At 48.2% G+C, this 18,232-nt stretch overlaps 1 protein-coding gene across 2 annotated transcripts in view; it reads left to right on the top strand.

The window, feature by feature from the left end:
* The first annotated feature begins 7,556 nt into the window (after positions 1-7,556).
* PODN (podocan) overlaps positions 7,557-18,232 on the top strand; it is a 31,482-nt gene continuing 20,806 nt past the window's right edge. Inside the window, exons 1-4 of one of the 2 annotated variants that reach the window (XM_029618309.1) lie at positions 7,557-7,718; positions 9,907-10,223; positions 11,535-11,628; positions 14,462-14,526. In XM_029618309.1, the coding sequence (XP_029474169.1) occupies positions 9,933-10,223; positions 11,535-11,628; positions 14,462-14,526 (450 nt within the window). In that variant the 5' untranslated portion in view covers positions 7,557-7,718; positions 9,907-9,932. Of the gene's footprint in view, positions 7,791-9,906; positions 10,224-11,534; positions 11,629-14,461; positions 14,527-18,232 lie in introns of both variants that reach the window. The other variant, XM_029618310.1, reaches the window with a different exon arrangement.

Raw genomic sequence — 18,232 nt, 5'->3', positions numbered from 1 at the left:
TCATGGTCTGCTTTTCTGGATTATTCAGAAATGATCCTGGAGCTGGGACATTTTTTAATTGTCATTAGAAAGTGACGTCTGGCTGACCCTCCCCCGCCCATTGTCCTTGTGGTGGGTGTAGGATGTGGATTTTAAACTGAGGGAACAGTGCAATATTAATACACCCAGGTGGAAAAATGACAATTGGGTGACAGAAGGAATAATTCAGGAACCAATTAATTAAGGGAATACTGTGGTGCCATACCTTGATAGAAAATGCATTAATGACATTAAGAAAGGAAGGAAAAGTTTTATGTAAAATAAACCTCTTGTTAAAATGATGTTGAATGCAATGACTAAGACAACTGTACAATTTGAGCAGATAAATAACCGAATGAGATCGGTCCCGGGGCTTCCACTGGATCACCAGGTACTCGTAAAAAGTTTTGGGGGGGTTCGGGAGGGTGGGGGAAGGCAAGGGTTTAGTTTTAAAGGGTCGGGGTGGGTTTAGGGGTGGTTTTGGTGTGTCGGCTTTCCCCCCCCCCCCCCCCCCCCCCCAAATCCCCGATTTATGATTTTTCACAATAAATCGGGGGAATTTCTATTGTATCGTGCACTCTAATGATTTTTGATGATTTAAAAAATATCGGACGATTTTTTTAAATCATCAAAAAAACCGATTCACATCCCTAATGATTACTGTCTCCTGTCGAGACGGGCCGAGCGGTGACATGGTCCTACTTACACACATTTTCCGAGCAATATCACTTGGACATTCAGGCTCAGGAAGACTCCACCTTTGCATGTGCAGTGTTGAGTGGACCGTGGGCAGCCCCTTTCCCTATTTGTGAGTAGCTTTGGTTCATCCCACTTGTGTGGTTTGGCCTGCTTGAGTGCAGAGGAAGGAGAAATTATTATTTACCTGATAATTTTCTTTCCTCTAAGGAAGACAGGCCAATCCACAAGCCGCCTTTGGCTGCTGACTTGCCTGTAGTTTGTACTTTTGTGCAGATGACGCAGTGTTGTTCCTGTTTATTCATTGAAGAACTGGTAAGTGCCATAACTAGCCCCTTAGTTTAGGGAATATTAATTATTTTGTCTGAGCTCAGGGTTCCCAATTGGTTGGAAGCATGAGTGGTTGACTGTTCATAGGCATATTCAGTTATAACCAGTTTGTCCACAGTTTGGCTTTTCCAGAGAATACTGGCGGGCTGATGGGGCAGGGCTGTATATCCATCACCTCAGCTTTACTCAGTTTCCATCTGCTGGTAGAGGTGCATAACCCACTGGTGTGGATTGGCCTGCCTTCCTTAGAGGAAAGGAAATTATCAGGTAAGTAGTAATTCCTCCATGTTCAAACAGTAATGTCTGAATTATCAAGAAGGCTATTCACCCTGTAAAAATTTTGTTATGGGTTTGACAGTTGTTTGGTTTTGAATGTTAATACCCTCAACATAAGGCTTGGAGGTAACATGCACAGAGTATCAGTTACTGCCATAAGAAACTTGCTGGGATAACTGGATGGACTAGATCAGTGGTCCCCAACCCTGTTCTGGGGGTCCACCAGCCAGTTGGATTTTCAAGATATCCACAATGAATATGCATGAGGGAATTTGCATGCACTGCCTCCATAACATGCAAATCGGGCACCCAAGAGAGGTGCCTGGGTGCAGGTCAGGAGAGTGGGCGCTCTACTTGGAACACCAGCTCTCCCGCACATTTTATTGAATTGGCCTGTTCGTTACTATGGTGTGTGTGTGTGTGTGAGGGAGAGAGAAGTCTATGCACATATGAATATGTGTAAGAGAGCCTATATGCATGTGTGGGTGGGCATGAGAGCTTATGTGTTGTGACTGTGTGGGTGTTGAGAGCCTGTGTACATGTGAAAGTGTGTTATGCATGACAGCCTATATGTGGGTGTCTGAAAGAGCCTGTACATATGTGTGGTGAGCGTGAGAGCCTGTGTGTGTGAGGGTGAGAGAGAGCCTGAGTATGTGAGAGCATGTGTGTGTGTATGTGAGAGGGAGTATATATAAGTATGCCATTCCCAATCCACAACAATCTCAGGGTGACTGGAAATCAAAAAGAACCTGGAATTTTTTCAGATTCTTGCTACATTTAACGGTTGGATGTTATTTGATGTGTCTCTCTTGTTTTGAAATATTTAATTGTTTTAAAAACAAGTTCTCAAAAATTTTTTTTATTTAATTATCATCAGCAGCTGTTTTATTATTATGATTGATGTGTTATAGTTCTTGATTTTATTATTGTTTATGAGGAATAAAGGTGTTTTCTATGTTTCCCTTATTGCACTGAATGTAGAGTCCGGCTTCCTGCAGTTTCCAGTTCAGTTTTTGTCTGCACATTTCTGTTTATTCTTTATTCTGTATTTGGTGTTGGTCTGCATATGTGAGTACTTTCATTTTCTGTTTTTATTTTATTTTATGATCGTTTTACCGCAGAAGACTATGAAGATCCTTTTTCATATAAAATCTGTTACTAGAAATGCACAATTTTTAATTGTGTGCAGTGAAGGCTGGGAACTAGGGCCGCAAGGCTGTAAGGTTCGCCTATGGCACTAACCTGGAGAAAGTGTGCCCTCCCCAGACCCTGACTATTCACTTCTCTTGGGGGGGGGGGGGGGGGTAAATGCTGGGGAGACGTGGGAGGCAGGTGCTAGGGCTCCTGCGAGTGTGGCAGGATTGCCAGCTTCCGTGCCCAACCTTGCCTTCCCCCCCCCCCCCCCCCCCCATCTTTCCCAGCATTTCATATCACCAATAGGGCCAGGATCCATGGGACTCCCCCCTCAGCAAAAATCCACGGAGAGCCCCCCACCGATTTGACCTTCACCGCCCTCTCATTTCTGTCCTCAGGAAGTCGATTGCCTTAAGCCACCCCTGCAGCGAATAGAAGGCAGCTGTTCCCCTTTGGGAGCATCACTCGAGTGTGTCCTACACGCATGGAGCATGACCTAAGTCTTTGGTCTGTTATTGTACTTTAATGGTATGAATAGCCAGGAGGTGGCTTATATTCAAGAAAAATGTAATTAAGAGTTAGAGGTCTAAGCCTTGAGAAGTCCCAGCATTCGGAATCGTGTGCACCCTGCTTGTGGTTGATACCAGACAAAAAATGAATTACCAGCAGCACTGTTGAGTAATAAAGAGTCTGCCATTCATTATCTTAAGAACAACTGTGTATGTCATTGTAAATACTGCAGCTACAGCTGCTACCAGGGAAGATTTGAAGCAGGCGCTTGACAAGAAGGAAAACTAACCCAGTGATCTCAGTCCTCTGCTCTTTTATATGTCATAAAATCCTTTCAGCACCCGTAAATCTTGCCTACACCCCCTAATTCTGCTGAATATTAACAGATGGCGGGGATCACCAGGTGAGCAAGGAAGAAATATCAAGACAGAGCAATTACCATGTTTGACCTGTAGCCATCTGAGATCTGTGTCTGGCTTTTTAGTAATAGAAATACTGTGCCTAATTTGCACTAAAGAATGTCTGTGAAGTAGCTAATGATTTGTGTCCTGTTGACCACAGAGTGCAGCAGCAGAAAAGCTGCCAATTCCTGTCCTAGGGAGTGACTTAGCCCCATTGCAGTTCAGTAAGATCACACCCCCCACCTGTCCGAGGTTGTGCTGTGCTTTTCCATAGCTGAATGCCCTCAAGCAAAAGCCCCTGCTCCTCTAACGTAGTCCATTCACTTTGCTCCCTCTTAATCTCAGCAAGTCTTTCACTGTTTTTTTGAGGAGGAGATTGGTCATACTGAATATCTGGAATAATGAGTACCAGATTTCTAATTCCTGATGTGGCAAGCTGATAAGAGAACACATGGGTGAGAGCGGTTATGTTCCACTGTAGAAGAAGCCCAGTCTTTGGCACTGGTTCTAACATTTCCAAATGTTTAGAAAAACATATCCCCTCACCCACTCCACCACAAGAAAGCACCTGAATTTTAAATGCTCTTTCCTGGTTCTCAATTCCAGTCCTTGGCCGCAAAGATCTCTGGTTTTTCAGGACAACCATGTTATGCAAATTCACTCGATTCACAGCCCAAATGTATGCAAACACATCCATCCAGTCAATATCCATTGGGGAAAGCCTGGACACCAGCCCTGTTCATGGCTGTTGAGGACTGTTGATGAGAATCCCTTTGTGCACTTTGCATGGAAAGGGTTAGCTAGAAACAGAGAGAGGTGATGGCAGATAAAGAGCTTATGGCCTGTCTGTCCATCCACACCAACTGCTCGGCTCTACAATCCCTGATGTATGCGAGTAGGTTGTATTTAGCCAGACACTTCGCCTGCTAGCTTTTGATTCTGAAGTTCCTGTCGTCTCTTCCACCAGTGAAGAACAATATAGTACAGTACCCTGATGACCAGACTTAAGAAGAAGATCCAATTTTAAGGACACCTTGATGACTTGACTTGGACAGCATGTATTTAAGTTCATCTTATGGGCCAACTGGAAGTCCCACAGAAAGTGAATGGAAGGGAGCAGTGGGAACGCTGTGATTCTTCGTGACCGGGAGAGACTTGACCTGCCCCAAGAAAGTCATGCAAGGTTATGAAGCGGGCAGGGTGAAGGTTGTTGAGTTACTAGACACTACCCAATGCGGAAAGGTGTATTAGCCAAATGCACCTTTCTCCTGCACCTCAATGTGCATTTTCAGTGTGCAAAACTTAACTGCCAGCGTAGCAAGGAATTTTGCACACAGAAAATGTGCATTTCCAAACGGGAAATCTCATGCAAATGAGGGCATTAAGCATTACTCCCCCCCCATGCAGAGAGACTGCATCCAGCCAGTGCATATTTTTTTAGCACTGGAAACTTAACCCCTGGTTAGAACTGGAGTTAAGTTTCCAGCGCTATGAAAAAAAAAAGTTAAAATTTTTTAAAGTATCCAAAAACTCTCTGGATAAGTGGCGGCAGCCAGATACTTAGCCAGATCAAATACGTCTCCAGCTAAGTAGTGAGGTCCTGCGGCAGGTAGCCATATAATCACTGATTTAGACGTCTCTCTGGCAGCTGCTTTCCACTGCCAGAGAGACAGATAAATCAACATTTCCCTGTACGTACCCAGATCAGTCCAGACACCTGGGTTGTGACTCTGCACCAGCAGGTGGAGACAGAGTAAAACTTGTTGGGCTCCCTACATATAGTAAGGTGCCACCCACAGCCCCTCAGTCTTTCTCTGTCTCCAGCAGATGGGGCAGGTCCACCCACAGTCTCTGGGATCCCTGGGGTTGTAGTTGTAGCTAGTCAAATTCCTAATGCATTAGCATATCATTATCTTACTGCAGCAGGAGTTTAAAAACATAATCTTGGTGTTAAAACTGTGCGCTAAAATCCAGCACATATTTTATTAGCGGCAAGATGATTGCATCAGCCTATATTTGTGTTGTCTGTATGTATTAAAGGCTTGTGTCAGTCAGTTGGTCGGTCGTAGTGTGTACTCTAGCCATTAGATGGCGTATGGATATTGGAAATCGCGTAGAGTGAATGTAGCCTATATGTTAAAATATGGAATTTTACAGCTTTAGGGATCAAGTGGAGTGTGAAAGTGTATGAGTGGCAGTGAGACTCATTCAATAGGGGAAGGTGTCAGAGTGGTATAAAAAAGGTTGTTCACTAGGATTAGCTGCTGGTCACAGAGGAAGGAGTCTCAGGTGGGAGGCTGTGGAGGAGCTTGAGCCAAAGAGAAGAAATAGGTGTTACACCCACTAGTGCTAAAGGGGTCCAGAAGTAGTTAAGGATGGGAAACCGAAAGAAGAACTGAGGTTTCCACAAAGCCCTAGAGGAGTTGTGCGTTAGAAGAAGCAGAGAGAGTGTGTCTGAGGAGACCGAGGCCAGAGAGGATTGGCGTAAAGTGAGAAGCAGTGTTGGACCCAAGGGAGAGTGGTGCCTGTGAAAAGCTCCATGCGTGGCTGATGAACTGCAGCTGCCTGCTGAACCAGACGACCTGAGCAACGCCGGGTACTTTGGACTAGTGATAGTATCAGGTATAAAATATTGACTGAATGCTGGAGCCTGGCATCCTTTCTCTAGCAGTGGCCAGTCTGGGCCTCAGGTAGCCAGCAGATCCCATGAAGTCGATGTATTTCTTATTACACACTCCCAGTGATAGCGATGCCTTTCCCAGGCTACCTGATAATAAATGTGTTATGGACTTTTCCTCCAGGAACTTATCCAAACCACTTTTAAAACCTGCTATGACCCCCCATCCTCTGGGGATTGACCCATAAAAGGATCGGCTCTCATCCCCTTCCAGGACATCCCAGTTCAGTGACTTCTGCAAGTTGTCCCTGCCCCAGAGGGCGGAATTAATGGAAAATCGTGGGAGTTGGGGATATTGTCTCGGCAGTTGTAGCAATGCTCAGAGAAGCAGCTCCCAGATTTCCACAAAGCATCTTGCCATTGCATTTTTTTTTTCCTTTTTATGAAGGAAATTTTCAAAGGAATTTTGGAGGGTAAAAAGCAATGTCACTGTTCTGAAAGGTGCGCAGCTTGTACGCAGGTAAAAGTACGCGTGTAGTCCCATAAGGCACTCCCTCTTACCCACACTGAAGTTCCCAGGACGGGAGAGGAGGGGATAAGCCACAGTTCTGGAGAGGAAAAGTATCCACAAAAAGGAAGGGGGGGTTTACTTTTTCATCTTGACTGAAGGTTCAGCTAGGGCGCCAGATCCTCTTGCACCCGCCCTAGGGATAGTTAGAATGAACGAGAGGGGCACACTCGTGCCCAGAATAGCTTCGCATTTCAATCCAAATCTTGCTGCAGGTGGAAGGGGGGAAAAAAATCGTTTTTTGCTTTCTAGATGTGGTCCAAAGTCACATGATGCTAAGCAGAGCTCAGTGGAGAGGGAAAAATACACGAGAGACCCATGACTCATTTCGGGCGCACCGGCCAAAATCTGGGAAAAGGAAAAACAAAATTAAAACTTCTCCCAGGGACTTTTGTGAACCTGCTCCAGATCCAAATGTGGATCCCTTCCAGTCCTTGCACAGCTAGGAAAAGAGGGTGGCTTCAGCTGAATGTCAACAGCCCCATAACCTCTGCATGCACCCCCCCAGGCCCCCCTGAAAACAGCCTGCAGAGATGGGAGAAAGCACTGGGGTTAGGCACAGGTTGGTCTCCTGATGACTTCTGATTGATTAAAGCGGCTACAATGCGAGGCCTTCTGAATGCCAAACAAGGGTTCAAGGAGAAGAGAGCAGAGATCTCTCCACAGCAAAGGAGATAAGCATCAGCTCTTCCCCCCAGACTCTAAAACGCTAACACAGATAGATAATTAAAAAAAAAAAAAAGGTACATTTTGCAAAAGGAGGGTGTGCAAAGGGAATCCAATTAGAGGTTAACTGCTGCAGGGGCCACTGGCGTGAGGAGGGGGTCTTGGAAGGATGAAGCCGCCCTCCCCTGGGTCACATTTAGGCAAAAAGCCCAGTGGCGCTTGGGGGTCCCGCCAGCTTCAGTAACTCCCCCGGCGAGGGAGAGAGGATTTCTATTGCACTCCCTCCCTTCTCCCCTCCCCTCCCCTCCCCTCCTGAGCTTCATTTTGCCAGATTCGCTCGCACATCTCGCTGGAGAGGGCAGGAAGCTGTCTCCGGGAAAGGATTCTCTCTCTCTCCCTCCCTCTTTTTTGCCTCGCACATCTGGAAAGGATCTGTTTGCTGCGCGCTCTCCGAGTGGTGCGTGTGCACGGGCCATGGCATGAGCTGGCGCTCTTCGGGGAGGTAACCCACCGAGCTCGTTTGTTTGTGTCCCACCCCCTCCCCTCCTCCGTGTCCGTGTCTTGCATGCACGAGGTAAGTGGCGGCTGCGTTTCGGTGCCCATCCCTGCAGGATGTGGGGGCTGCTTTCCCTTCTTCCTGCGGGAAAACGTGTTTCTTCTTGCAGAAACTCTCCGACCCCCGACCCTGCTGCCACTGGGAGGGCGGCGTGCAAAGCTGGGGGGGGAGGGGCCGTGCCTGCCCCCACGGGGCTCGCGCTGTTAAGAGCAGGATGAACTTCTCACCTCCGGGCAGGAGGGGTTGGCAGTTTCAGGTCCCTGCAGGGGGTGTCTTGCACTAACCGAAGAGGGAGGGAAAAGAGAGGCTGGGCCGAAGATGGGAGAGAGCCTGCACCTGGGCTGCAGCAGCGCCCTTTGAAGTTAGACCGAGTTTGGCTTTCATCTCACCTCGGCTGCAAGCACGGGGGGGGGGGGGGGGGGGGGGGGGGGGGGGGGGGTCGCCTTCCTCCCGGATCTGGTGCCCCGGTAGCCCGTTCAGGGTTACTGGCGATCAGACCTCGGCAGGCACCGAAGCTGTCAGCAGCCCTGGATCACTTTTTACCACCTGGGGTTTTCTGATTCGATAGATGATGTCGTTATTACAGTGCAGACTCCCAGCTCTGCTGCCATGCGGACTTGTAACGCTGCCTCCTGCAGTGGATTTGTTAAAGCGGTAACTGGATGAGGCTAAAGCTGATCACTATTGACAAGCATAGCCGGGTTTAGGGGGGTTGCAGGGAGCCCTCCCTGTCCGATTCCAGCCCTGCTGCATGGGGCATCCCAGACGCAGCGGCAGAGCAAATGACAGGCCAGTCTAGGTCACCTTCAAGGTCAGAGAATTTCATACCCGGCTTGGGGGGGGGGGGGGGGGGGAATGCTAATTTCCCTGCGCCCAGTCTAATTTTTATGGGTGGTCAAGCTGATCGCTACAATATCCAACTTGATTTTCCTCCTGACAATACTCGATGATGATCACTGCTGTGCTGAAGGGAGCCTGCTTTGTGGCTGTCACTCTGTTGCTTAGGCAAGCCATGTCGTGGGGTGGGGTGGGGCCTTGTCTCCTTGTGCATTTCCAAATTTCAGATGCACATGTCACGAACAGTTAACATGGACTCGGTAAAAGGAGAAAAGCTGGCACTGAGCAGACACTGTGCTGCTTTTTTTTCTTTTTGCTCTGTAGTCTGAAGTTGATTAGAAAGAGTTGCAGCTGTTTTCTCCTGTTTCCGAAAATTGGAGGGATTTCTTTATTTAAAGCTGGGAGATAACACAGGTCCTGCAGGCCACGCTACAAGATCTATCTTAGTCGGCAGTGAGAAAGAAAATAATTTCCCCTGTTTGTAATTGTTTAAAAATAATTGTGGTGGATGACAAAAATCAATGGGTATTTCTTTCTTGTGATTGAACTTGGGGGGGGGGGGGCGCTGCTAATTCCTTGTGTTACAGGTAAAGGAGCCCTTCACCTCTTGACTCCAGATGTGCTGCCACCAGATGTGTCAGGAGGAGCCTGGGAGGCCATCCTGAGAGTCCCTGGACCCTTTACAATAGGAACTGAAAAAGAAAGGGGGAAATATTCTGAAATTAAAGCAATGGGGTTGGAAGGAGCCTGTGGGAAGGGGGAGCTGAATTGCAGGCAGGTTGGCTTTGTAGCAGCTGCTTCAGCTCTGCCCAGCCACGTGAGGGCCTCGGGGGGGGGGGGGGGGGTCAAAGCCCAGATGTCAGGACGCCTCCAGATCTGCGATTCCCTTCCTGAACAGTCCGGAGCTTTCCCCAAACCAAACCACGAAAAGCTTAAGCAGTGAAACTTGGAAAGGTGTCGTGGTTTATCCTTTCAAAAATCGAGTTCCCCCTTCCAGACCTCTTGCCCCTGATCGTAACCTAATTCCCCAAGTCTCTTGCCCGCCTTACTGGGCAGATGCAAACTCCTGGATTGCTTAAAAAAAAAAAATAAAAAAGGCGCTCTCCCCTTTTCGGCGATCCTGCATACAGTACGCTTTAGGCACGTTAAAACATTTTCCACTTGGCAGCGGCTCGTACAGTTCAAGAACTGGATTAGCAACAAGAAGCAAGTTTGCTGTCACTCGAGTGCGTTGTAATTTCGCAGTATTTTCCACTAAGGCGCTTCTCCCGTTGCCTTTCTCTCCGCACATCTGCAGCTCATTTGGGCAGCAGCCCTGGGTCTATGTGCTGGGTCCTGGACCGCTCCCTCCTAGGGAACATGGCCCAGCTCGGCGAGTCCCTGCTCCTGCTCTGCCTGCTGCTGCTGCTCAGCTCCAGGGGCATCCAGGGCCAGGGTGACGAGGATGACGAGTTTCCCCCCGGACCCTGGCCGGAACCGGGGCCCGCGGCCTCCATCGCCATCTGCCCCAAGGACTGCAGCTGTTCCCAGGAAGGAGTGGTGGACTGTGGGGGCGTGGACCTGAAGGAGTTTCCTGTGGATTTACCCGAGATCACCAACCACCTCTCTCTGCAGGTAACACACACACAAAACATTGTCCTTCTTTCCTTGTTGTACTTAGATTGTAGTGAACCTGGAGCAGAAGGCAGTGAACTGAACTGACTCCTCCACCAGCTGTGGCGATCAATAAGCCTACCCAGTGCTATTAAGTAGCCCCTGTTATTTAACACGAATTCTAATAGTTATGAACGGTCATTGGAAACAGAGATGTTTTATTTCTTTCCCGTGAAGCAGGATTTGGACAAGTCGGAGAGCGCACTGTTTTGTGGGCCACTTTCTGACTTAGTTGCCCAAGTTGCTGCTTTTTTTTAAAACTGGGATTTGAGTCCCAGCTGAGAAAATAATAGAACCATCTAGAAATGAATGATACCAACACACACAGTGGGTAGGAACTCCTCCCCCCCCCCCCCCCCCAAGACATTCAAATCCACAAAGCAGCATGAAGAATGTAATTTGGAAAAACCCAACCCCGACTCTCCCCGGAGCCTAACGACCAAACCTTCTGCTGACCCATGGGGGCCATATTACGTCCATAATTAAGGACATTTCGATGCTGTCCACTTTAAAATACATGCACAGGGGCCAGCTGAGCACGCCCTGCCACGCTGAAGAGCCAGGCTAATTTCTCAGATCAGGTTTTCACTCCCAGGGCTGGGGGTGCTGCAGAGGTAGTGCTCACAGCCCTTGGAAGTGAGGAGGTCGCAGTCATTGTACAATGCTGGGTTCTGAAGGGAACGATGGCTTGTGATTCCCTAGCAGAGGCAGGGCTAGGAAGGTTATAAAGACGGGGGAAATCCCCCTGGCAGATGCAAACGGGGGCTCGAGAGTGCCGAGGAGGAAGCTGCCTGGCCAAAAGGCAATGCATGCAGACTTCTCGCTCCCTTGCTCCTCTTTCCTTCTGTCACATCACCCGTCTTGTCACATCCTGCACTCTGCCACACACGCACTTCTTGTCCAAGAAATCATCCAATAGATTCTAGGCCTTCCCTCTTCCTATCCCTTTTTTTCTGGAGTTAATGCTCTCCTGATGTTCAAAATATCTCACTGCTGCCGTCTTTCTAATCTGCGAGTTCATTCCTTGCACTCGGTCTTTGATTAGCTCAGGACGCTGGTTATTTGCAGCATTCCCTGCTGGTGGTCAGATCTACCTTTTTTTGTAAGGTGCTGTGGCTGGGGCCACGCTACAGATAACCTTACAAAAAGACTGACAGGACAATCCTCTGAACTCTAGTCGCATTGGCCTTTCTCTTCCCACCTGTCCGCCTTTCGTCCTGTATTATAAGGAGGCCAGGGCCTATTAACCTTTCATTACTAATCTCGCTGCAGAATAACCAGATCGAGGAGATCCCTATGGAGGAGCTGACCCGGCTCTACAGGCTGGAGACGCTCAATCTGCAGAACAACCGACTGACTTCAAAGGGTAAGAGAGCCCGCTGCCCGGTGCTGGGGAGAGGCGTCTGCGTGAAACTGGAGCTGTGTCGTCCCCCCCCTCACCCGTGGACAGGTTGCAGGTTCATTGGCGGTGGTGCACTTTGATCCCTGGCTCCAGCCCTTGACCCTGGCAGGCCTGGGGAGGACAGGGCTCCCTCGCCTGCCGCTTTTTTCTGGCCGCCCCTGCAGATTCCTTCTCCACATCGGCCCAGGATGTTGCTGTCCTATTTGGGCCTTTGTGGGAAGTGGGTGCAGCGGAAGGCAGAGGGAGTCTCCTGGCGCCCTGATGGGAAAGGATTGAAGTGAGGAGGCGGACAGGGGAAGTAGAACAGGGAAGGTGCACGTTGCATGGGTTGGCTCAGACTCAGATCTATTAATAGCACAGGAAAGAACCGTCTCAGCAGAGGGGCAATTAGAAGCAATTTACAATGCCTCTGAGAAAATAATGTGAAAGTTACGGGCAAAAGCATTCAGAAAGGAATGGATTTCTAAGCAATGCTGGCCTGATTTATGCAGCTTTAGAGTCGGTGTGGGAGTTATGTATTGAAAGTAAATGCCTGTGCAAGAAAGAAACCTCCTAGGTAGCAGCGAGGTATCTGTTTAAAAGCTGCAGATGTGTAGGAGGACCTGGGTGGGGGCAGGACACTGGCAGTTGTGTGCACCTGCTGTGAGCCGGGAGAGAAGTCATGGATGTGTGTTGCCTGCCTCCTTTTGTGGACACCAGCATGGATTTAGCAAAGGGAAGTCTTGCTTTACTAATCAAAACAATTCTTTGACGATGTAACTAAGCATGTGGATCGGGGCGAGCCAGTCAAGAGTGTATCTGGCGTTGATGAAGTTCCTCATGAAAGACTCCTCGGGGGAAATTAAAAAGTCTTGTAGATTGGTAACTGGGAGATAAAGAGTAGGACTAAATGGTCAGTTTTCCCAATGGAGAGAGGTAATAGTGGATTATCCCAGGATATTTATTGGGAGAGTATTGTTTAACTTATTCATTAATGAAGTGGAAAAGGGAGCAAGGAATGAGGTGCCAAATTTGCTGATGAAGCAAAACAAAGTCATGAAAAACCATGAGCTCATTGTGAAGAATTGCACAGGGACTTACAAGATTTGGGGACTGGGCATCCACATGGCAGATGAAATTTAATGTGGACAAGTGCAAAGTGATGCACCTAGGGAAAAGTAATCCTAACTATAAGTGCACCATGCTGGGTTCCACATTAGGAGTCACCACCCAGGAAAAGGATCTTGGAGTCCCTGTGGACAAAACACTGAAATCCTCAGCTCAATGTGCAGCAGTGGTATAGGGGGGAAAAAAAACCCCAAATAGAATGTTGGGAATTATTTTGAACGAAACCGAGAATAAAACTGAAAAAAATCACAATACTTCTATATATATATCCATGCTGTGACCACACCTGGAAGATTGTGTGCAGTTCTGGTTGCTGCATCTCTAAAAGATATAGTGGAACTAGAAAAGGTGCAAAAAAGATAAAGGTGATGGAATGGCTCCCCTATGATGAGAGGCTGCGCAGGTCAGCGTTCTTCAGCTTGGAAAAGAGACGGCTGAGAGAGGATATGATAGAGGTTAATAAAACGAGGAGAGGGGTGGAACAAGGTAATAGGCAAGAGTTATTTACTCTTTCAAATAATACTAGGACGTGGGGATATGCCATGAACCTAATTTAAGAAAGTAATTTTTTCAGTCAATGCCTAATTAAGTTGTGGAATTTATTGTCAGAGGATATGGTGAAGGCTGATAGTACAGCTGGGTTTAAAAAGGGTTTGGACAAGTGCCTGAAGGACAGGCCCATTAATAGTTATTAGCCATAGCCAGATAGACTTGGACTTTGCCTCCTCTCACTTCTGGCAGTGAGCCATAGGCAATGGATCTCCCAGTCAGGATTTGCCAGCTACTTCCAAGTGGTCCAGATTGACCGCTGCAAGGAGACAGGACACTGGGCTCAATGCACCTATGGTCTCAGCATGGCTCTTCTTAAGTTCTTATGTCATGGCTATTCACTAATCTACAAAGGGTAGCGCCTTCTTGTAAGTCGCCAGGGACAGGCTGGGCCAGTTCTCATCTATGGATTTGTGGCTCTGCTCGTCTTAGAGAAACCGGAATCAGAAATGCATACAAGCATTGGGAGAAAACCAGACCTGGCTCAAGCTGCCCACAAGCACTTGCAGGCACCTGCTTACCTCACAACCTCCTGCACACTGATTGCAAACATCGCCTAGGCCTTTGTAATTAGTACATAACAGCCCTTATTCCTCAGTCACACGGCTGGCAGCCCTGTGCAATGGATTATGAGCATTAACTCCAGAGCGCAGTGGATAATCTGGCTTTGAACTGAACGATGGTGCCCTTGTCTGCAGCTCGGCTTGCAGAACCCTTTCCCCCAATAACTTTCATGGCTGACCAGCCGGCAAGTGATTAATTTACTTCTGATCTTACACGGAATTTTAACCTCTCTTATTTCCAGTGCAGTCAACTGGGGTAGCAGGAGCTGAACTTGGATATAAACATCTCGTGCTCCGCAGACGTCCTGATTTCGGTTTAGTCTAGGAGTCTCTGGCTCCCTGCTAGCCTGGAAGATTGTCACCCAATTCCTCTTTGCCTACGTACATGCTGTTTATCTCCCATCTCGTGCATGCCCCCTCCACCCCACCTCACCCCCCCATAAACAAAAGATGTCTAGATGCTTCCATTGCACAGGAACCAAACACTTCAAAACGATATCACAGATGTCTTGTTGGGTGAACAGCACCTCAGGGTTTCCCGTCTGACTGGGAATAATTCCTCTTTTTTTTTTTCTCAGGGCTGCCAGAGGACCTCTTTGAACATCTGGAGAACCTGAATTACCTGTACCTTGCAAATAATAAGGTAGGGGAAGGTAAGGCTGAGCACAGCTTGCAGTTGCCCGTCACCTTCGAACTCCTTCAATCACCCAATTCTTTTGACATGGGCCCTTCAGCCTAGCCGACAGAGAAATGTCCCTTCTGATCCGTAGCACCATTCACCTGCATGACAAAATAGCTTTTAAGCTGCAGGGGCTTTCCCTGCCATTTCAAGGTTTTGTCCTGGGTGCTGATCACTGAGTGGCAGCCCGGCCGTGACCCAACCTGACCCCCTCCTCCAGCTGACCAAACAATATAAAGTAAACCCCAGCTCGGCTCAGCTTGGGTCTGGAGCTCCTCTCTCAGGAGCAGGGCAGGGCTGCAGGGCAGGAGCTGGCATTATCTCCTGCCGGCCAGCCTCTCTCCCCTGCAGGTTGAGCCCTTGGGTTCTGGAGGCCAGTAAGGGCTTAATTGGACAGGCTGGATAAGATGGACAAGGCAGGTCAGACACAGGCTGGTCGTGGTGGGCAGAGACAGACTGGAAGCTGAGGTCTGGTTATAAGTACTAGGGATGTGAATCGTTTTTTGACGATTTAAAATATCGTCCGATATATTTTAAATCGTCAAAAAATCGTTAGGGCCACGATACAATACCAATTCCCCCGATTTATCGTTAAAAAATCGTAAATCGGGGGAAGGGGGAGGGCAGGAAAACCGGCACACTAAAACCCCCTAAAACCCACCCCCGACCCTTTAAATTAAATCCCCCACCCTCCCGAACCCCCCCCCCAATGCTTTAAATTACCTGCGGATCCGGCGGTGGTCCAGAACGGCGGCGGTCCGGAACGGCCCCCTCAATAGAATCGGGTTGTCTTCAGCCGGTGCCATTTTTCAAAATGGCCGCCGTAAAATGGCGGCAGCCATAGACAAAAACGATTCGACGCAGGAGGTCGTTCCGGACCCCCGCTGAACGACCTCCTGCAGTCGATCTCCTGCCGGCGCCATTTTCCGTACGAAAATGATTCGCGGTAAGAAATCGCTCCCGGAACCCCGCTGGACTCCCAGGAAAATTTTGGCCAGCTTGGGGGGGCCTCCTGACCCCCACAAGACTTGCCAAATGTCCAGCGGGGGTCCGGAACGACCTCCTGCGTCGAATCGTTTTTGTCTATGGCCGCCGCCATTTTGCGGCGGCCATTTTGAAAAATGGCGCCGGCTGAAGACAACCCGATTCTATTGAGGGGGCCGTTCTGGACCGCCGCCGTTCTGGACCACCGCCGGATCCCCAGGTAATTTAAAGCATTTGGGGGGGGGTTTGGGAGGGTGGGGGATTTAATTTAAAGGGTCGGGGTGGGTTTTAGGGGGGTTTAGTGTGCCGGCTCACGATTTTAACGATTTTTCACGATAGTTTACACACCCAAACGGCAACAATACGATTCCCTCCCCCTCCCAGCCGAAATCGATCGTTAAGACGATCGAGGACACGATTCACATCTCTAATAAGTACTGGATCAGGCAAGGAGCTGAGGACTGGATACTAGGACTGTCAAGGGTAAGGCAAAGCAGGGAATGGATGCTGGGAACTGGAATGGGCAGGACACGACCAGACAAGGACAGGACTAAACAAGGGCAACAGAGAACACTGAGGCCCAAAAGCAGCAACACAGAAGGCTGGGAGAGCACCAAGCATAAGGTCTGGAGGCCACTTGAGCAAGACCTAAGGAGAAAGAAGGCCAGGAGGCCACAAGGCAAGGAGGAAGATACAGGAAGGCCCGGATGCCACAAGGCATAGAACAAAGTAAGAAAGGCCAGGTCAGAGAGCCAAGGGAGAATCTATGAAATGGCATCTAGGTTCTGACAAGGCAAGGGTTAAAAGGGGCTGGAGCTTGGATGCGGTGCGAGTAGCAAGATGGAGCTTGGCAAGGCTGCAGATGAAGCTTGCTGAGGACCCCAGGAGGCTGTACCAAGGGTTGAGTCAGGTGGCCAGTGAGGAGGTGGCTTGGGTAGCTCGGATCAGAGCTCACTGGAGGCCTCTGCTGGTGGGGAGGTGTCACAGCAGGCTGGATCAGGGCACAGTGAGGCTGCATGACAGGCAAAACCATGACACTTAGCTGTTATAGTAAGTTATACATGTCGCCTTCCCCAAACCAACACACTAATTAATTAGTTTGTTTGCACAACATTTTCTAACTAGTGGCTTTATTATTTTATCTCATATAAGCTAAGTCTGAATCCTTGTAGGTCATATGATTTCTTGTAAGTTGAGCCCAGAAGGTAGAAACAAAACATAATGCTGACCTTGGACATACTGACTAACCTTTTGCATACTTTTATCATTTTAACAGCCTTGGTTTATGCTGTTATTATCCTTCTTTTTTCTTCACCACCATCAGCTAGTCTATCTTCACAGAGAAACCCCTCAAAGCATTCTTACATTCCTCTCTTTGTCATGTTTAGTATGACAATATAATGCGTCAAGCTCCAAGACCACTGGCCTCCACCCTGTGTTTTAGGTTGGTCCTATGCAGGTCTAGCCCATGGAGCAGTGGGTTAGGCTTGAATTCTTACCCATCATAGGGATGGAGTCTCAAGCTAGTTGAGGTCTATCTGTAACATCTGGATTCTATTTCCTTTGAAGGGAGGGGAATATAAAAACAGGCTGAAAGCCTTTTATTTGAATGGAAATCAGAAAGTTCAGTAGCAACAGGAAATGGGGTTGATACCATTTTTAGAAATTATAAAACTGATGGCAGATTTATGGTAGAGATATATCACACATTGATAGCCAAGGCATAAGACCATAAAAAATGAATGCACCTGTAATAATAATTATGCACATCAGTTTTGTTCCTAAATATTCAGATCAATTTAGGCACCAACACCTAGGAAGTTCCAGTCCAAATTTTATTGGATAGGATGAAGTTTGTTGAAGGAGTAGAAAATATTTGGAACGTAATGACTTTAATTCAAATGGCAAATATAAAAAGTGTTCCATTAGGACTGAGACGGTCAGAACAGTTCTAAGCCTTGCGCCATTAGAATATAAAGAGAGAGTTTTACTGCAGGTAGGACCAAATAAGGCAGGCACTTTATTCCTCTTGGTCTGTTGTACACATATGTCAACACGTGACATAGGAAGCTGCAATCGGAAATAATGACATTGTCGTTCTGAATTCAGCATGGGCTCCCCATGGGAGAAGGGGGCAAGCAATGGCCAATGGTCTTTTGTCCACACTGCATGCATACCCAACAACTAAGGTTCAAAGAAGAGGCTTATTAGTTAATTAACATAAAAGTTTGTGGGAAGTGGGTAGGCCTTCAGTACTAACCCACAAACAAGGAGAATAATACACAAGAATGCCACGGTGGGACTCTAAACCACTGTTCAAGCAACAGGCTGAGGAAGGGGATTATTATGCCCAAATAGAAACCTCACCACATGAGTGTGTTTGGGGCTGTGTGAGGGAGACAGCGCTGTGTGTGTGTGTGTGAAGCTGTGTGAGAGAGACTAGGTTGTGTGTGAGGGTCTACTATTTGCATGTGTGAAGGGGAAGCTGTGCTATGTGTGTGAGAGAGAGAGGCTGTGCTGCTTCTGGCTATGTGAGAGGTGAGAGAGTCTATGCTGTGTGTGTGTCTCTGTGTTAGGATTTTTGAGAGAGGCTATGCTGTGTGTGTCTGTGAGGGAACCTGTACTGTACATGCGTGTGAGGCTGTGTGAGTTAGGGAGGCTCTGCTGTTTGCATGTATCTTTATAT

The sequence above is a fragment of the Rhinatrema bivittatum genome, chromosome 10 (assembly GCF_901001135.1).
Source record: "Rhinatrema bivittatum chromosome 10, aRhiBiv1.1, whole genome shotgun sequence".
Classification (NCBI taxonomy): Eukaryota; Metazoa; Chordata; class Amphibia; order Gymnophiona; family Rhinatrematidae; genus Rhinatrema; species Rhinatrema bivittatum.
This window is presented reverse-complemented; position numbering and strand designations above follow the sequence as displayed.